We start from the raw sequence: 4,739 nt of genomic DNA, 5'->3' as shown, positions 1-4,739 counted from the left end.
AACCTCTACTTGCAAATCTTCACGCCGATTGGTTCAGTAGTTTTCTATAAGGAACATACGGACAGACAGACAGACAGAAATCCATTTTTATAGGTATAGATTTTTTAAAGATTGCATAGAGTTCACTGTAAATAATTCAAAATGAATCATTAATTTTCAGCTCAATTTATTTCATGCAATAAAAACAGAAACAATAAAAACAGAAAGAACAATACAAAATAAAAAAACAGAACTCGTTTAGCATCGAATAAATCACTGTTTGACAGCTGTTGCAGAATAATTTTTCGAAGTACAATAACCCCTCGCTGATGCATCTAGGTACAGACTTTCATACTTTTCCCGATAAGGGATGGTAAATTTAACAATCTGTTAACCAATCTTTAACCCATAAAGCATTTCATTTGAATAATAGTTTACTTAACTGCTGTGTAGATGATATCCGGGAAACAAGCGCACGCAAGTTGTTAAGTAACAAACTAACAAGAACAACGCTTGTTGAGAATTTTTAGTGTTAACTAGCTGGCCCGGCAAACTTCGTACTGCCACCAATTATATTATAAGACGTAAATTGTAAATGGCGGAAATATTCAAAGTATAGGTTAAGTTTTGTACTTGTTTTGAGAACTTTGAGGGAATGGTTAATGATCTGCCGGATTTTCATAGAACGTCTGTTTGCTACAATCGTTTGGCAATTAGTTAGAAACCCAACAAACGTTTAACAAACGCTGTATAATTGCTTATTAATATAACATTGACTATATAACGGTTGAATAATCTACTATTCAAATAAAATGTTTTCCGAAATCGTAACATTTATTGCCAAATAACCCGTTAAAAACATGTGAAAACGCTTTCTATTTGCCTGCATTCGCCCATTATTAGTTTGAAATTTTGAACGTTATTTTTTACGTAAATTGTTGGTTTATTGAACAAATAATTTTTGACACTTTCGATCACAACCAATAAAATACAATCAATATTATATTGTTAATTTCATTTCTTGTTGGGCTCCTTAAACATGCGAAAATGCAAATAAATGTACGCTTTGCTTTAAACCTTTTTTTGTTTTCTTTATTCCTTTGAAATCATGAGCCTTTTTGCACTTGAAAGAAGTGCAATCAAAAGTGAAAAAGACAAAAAAAATATTAACAATGTTTAAATACGATTTATTCTAATGGGTTACCATCATTCTAAAACTTTTTTACTGCTAATTTATTCCGACCAATATTCTTTTCGAATACAAAGTTTATTTACATTTTTAGTGCATAAAATATATTGTTCACTTGACAGTCAGATAGCTTCACGTATATTTTATTCAGTCGATTTGGTGCGTAAAACATTTGTAAACATGTATTAGATTCGCACCTAACGTAGAAAGTTTCCAGTTTTGGTTAGTTTCTTTAATGTGATAAATGAGGTGACAGAATTAGCTCTAGGCAGATAGAGTATTTGTTAAACTGAACCCATACTACATATAACATTTATTATTTTGTAATCTTGCAAGTTCATAAAATTGTTTATTAGCAAGAATAAAGATTTTGATTGAATATAATCATTTTGACAATCAACTACATCGAACGAAATTAGGTGTTATCTAAAGCTATCGAGATTGCTTTTACAACAAATAAATTGACAGCCGGCTTAACTGTTGAGTGCTATAAACTGAAAACTTAACATTTTCCACATGTTTCCAATGAATATTCTACAATAAGCATTAGCATTTTGGAAAGATCACCATTTCTAACTAATGGTTTAGCACAGTTGCAACGAACAAATGTTCTATGAAAATTCGACTCAATTTGCCATTCAATCAAAGTTACTCTCATCAACATGTTTGTTAGTCCAGCAACGACGCTGCTTCATATTGAATTTGCACCGATAATAATCATAGCAATCTAAAACATAGCGTATACGATGAATGGCGGGAAAAGTAAAATATCGGTTTTTTGCTTTTTTCCAACTTTTCGCGTGGATTATCATTGTTTTTTTACATTTTACAGGTTTTTTTTATCGTATAAACCTGACGCAGACTAAAACACAACAACTGAAAAAAGAATCAAGCAATTCCGTCCAGCCGTTCTTGAGTTTATCCCTTACAAACAAACGAACCAACTTAGTTTTATTATACAAGAAGATTAGATTCAATTATGTTTGACAATTCATTTGTTATTCATCACAGCAACCAACGTTAAAAAAAAGTTTGCAAATGAAACCAACGATCAGTTACTAACAAACTATATTCTTATCAACAGTAGATCACATTTATTCGTTATCATATAGACCAGACCTTACAGACACATCAATCGTTTGTAATTTCCCACCTCGACGTCAGCAACTTTGTTGCTGGCCTGTTCAAACCGTGCTGCCCGATCGTGGAACAAAACGTTTTTCATGCCCGGTTTGAACTCGCCGAACATATCGAACACCACCTCGGTTTTCGATCCGTGTCCAAACTTGTCCGATAGCGACACAAATGCGTGCGAAATGTTATCCTCGATCTGTCCGGAGACGGTTTTGCGGATAAAGATTCCGGCCGGCAGCGTGTAGTCGACGTTACACGACGCATAGTTGGCGATCGGTTCGAACTCGAGACTCGGACAGACCAGTACCTTGCCTGAACCCAACCGCGTTAGTTCCTGGGCGGAAATGATCCGAATAGGGGCAGCCGGGATGGAAGACAGCTTATTCGGGCAGGTCTTCCGTTGGCGTTTGTCGTTCAAGAACAGTGCTGCAGAAATGGCCCGCTGGTCCGAGACGTCGAATTCCCTTTAATTATGGTAAAAAACATTAGTAAAGAAACAAGTAAGAAAGGTTTCAGCGGTACTCACAGTGGTGCTTTGAGCAGTTGATCACGGGTAACGCCCTGGTCAGCAATTGCAACCATCACATCATCTTCATCATATTTCTCGAACAGAATCGGCTTCAGACCCTCTACATTTTCAAAAGTTTGATCTTCTCCCTTGAGCACAACGACGTCCGCTTCGCCATGCTGTACGGCTGGTACACATGCATTTTTGCCCTTCAGTATGCACTCAATTTCTGGCCGGACGTCCCGAGAGTAAGCAGCTTTCCGCATCACTTCACATTTCTCCTGCTCCAGTTCGGAAGTTACACAAAGTTTGATTTTGTACTGGAACGGACCGTCTCGTTCGATCACATCCTTGTACTGAGCACGGTTCAGATGCTCTCCGGGTAACACGGGCACTTCTCGGTCGAAGAGGACATTTTTACTATCAACCCACATCTGGCTTGCCTGATCGGCAGCAGCGGAATTTTTCGCTGTTTCGTAAAATTGCTGGAGTCGCTTTTGCAGCCGCTGGAAGCGGCTGTTTATATCTCCATTTCCCATATAACCTTGCCATGGGCGTTGGGCCCAGGAACATGCCGGACCAGTAATGGGACGAGTTGTTCCATCTTCGCACAAGTATACATAATCCTCAGTGCGAGCATTCGGATTCAGAGCTGGCTGAGCCGGTGCTTCTCCCACTGGCAGACCGAAATATTTGTTAACGTAAATCACTTTGGTAAAGGCAACATCCCCGTTATTTTCCACTAAACAACGGATGGCTCCATCATAACCGGAGTACTTATCGGGATAGTCGCACACATCTGGTCGTTCACAGAGAGCACACAAGTTGGAGTAACGTTTCTTCAGAAGCCGGTTCACCTCATCGTTAGGGGAATATTTACCCACCAAACACGAGCTACCGAACAGTTCCGATAACCCTTTCAGTTCTTTTTCCAGCGGTGCCAATTCAGGGTCAGAGGCCAGCTTAAACAATCCCACCTTCTTCAGCTTGGTGATCGGAATTTTGTAGCCAACATTTCGTCCGTACCCGGTGTGGCAGGATTTCTTTCCGCGTAGATCGGCCAAACTCTTAAAATTATCACTCTTCCTCACCAGGATTATGCCTTCGTACCGGAATTCGGCCTTCGGTTCCTCCACCGTTCTAAATTCGGTAAACACACTAAAGTCTTGATTCGCCATATGGTAGGCCACGTACATGTCCTCCGGATCGACGGCCACAAAGTCCGCCTGTCTTGCGTTGACTTTTTCCAAACACTCCATCCGGTCACGGCCGGGGATACACTGAACCTGCACCGCCGCGTCCGGTTTGGCCATCAGATCCCGACAGGCCGTAATGATCTGATGCGGAACGCACAGTTTAAAAACTTCCTTCTGTTGCTCTTGCTGTTCCTGGGCATTGCAGCCAATCAGCAAGATCAATGCCAGCAGCAGTGACCTGCCCGACCGAAACTGACTGTTCGAGATCATCACGAGGGGTTACGCTTACTCCAACAGACTGATAGCCGGCACTGCGTCTACCTCGGGGTTTATATACACTTGCGAGTGTAATTCACCGGCCATGTTTATCGCCATATTAAAAACACGATGCTAAACCGTAACCGACCGAAGGGGCACGGCCCGAAGATGGGATCATCGCGCGTTTAGCACTCGCTAGGTTTGGTATGGTGGCAATTGTGGCCGTGCTAATTGGTTTTACTGCTGTTTCGCACATTATCGTTTTCGGGGTGCTTAAACATTTCCGATGGAATGTGGAATTGAATAAACATAATGTTTTGTTGCAAAAATAATTTTCGTCACAAAGTTCGAAGATTATTATGTTTATTTCTAAATTGGAATAATCATAACTGAAAACTGATTTTCCGGATATTCCTATATTATATACCATCGCGGACAATTCCTCAGTTTTTGGCATGTATCAGCAATTTTGTTA

At 40.0% G+C, this 4,739-nt stretch overlaps 1 protein-coding gene across 1 annotated transcript; it reads right to left on the bottom strand.

The window, feature by feature from the left end:
- Positions 1 to 2,219: 2,219 nt before the first annotated feature.
- LOC128732990 (transferrin) lies at positions 2,220 to 4,319 on the bottom strand. The gene is made up of 2 exons (XM_053826505.1): positions 2,829 to 4,319; positions 2,220 to 2,766 (listed from the first exon to the last, which is right to left on the bottom strand). Exons 1-2 carry the CDS (start codon positions 4,274 to 4,276, stop codon positions 2,289 to 2,291), a joined length of 1,926 nt encoding a protein of 641 aa, XP_053682480.1. The 5' UTR covers positions 4,277 to 4,319; the 3' UTR covers positions 2,220 to 2,288.
- Between the last annotated feature and the right edge of the window lie 420 nt (positions 4,320 to 4,739).

This window comes from Sabethes cyaneus, chromosome 1, assembly GCF_943734655.1.
Source record: "Sabethes cyaneus chromosome 1, idSabCyanKW18_F2, whole genome shotgun sequence".
NCBI classification, from domain to species: domain Eukaryota; kingdom Metazoa; phylum Arthropoda; class Insecta; order Diptera; family Culicidae; genus Sabethes; species Sabethes cyaneus.
Note: the sequence above shows the minus strand (reverse complement) of the source record. Positions and strands in the feature narration are given on the sequence as shown.

Excerpts from the sequence above, each read along its gene's own strand:
- LOC128732990 (XM_053826505.1), bottom strand. The coding sequence starts at position 4,276 with ATGATCTCGAACAGTCAGTTTCGGTCGGGCAGGTCACTGCTGCTGGCA. Across the intron at positions 2,767-2,828 it reads CAACTGCTCAAAGCACCACT|GGAATTCGACGTCTCGGACC; the intron begins GTGAGTACCGCT and ends CCATAATTAAAG.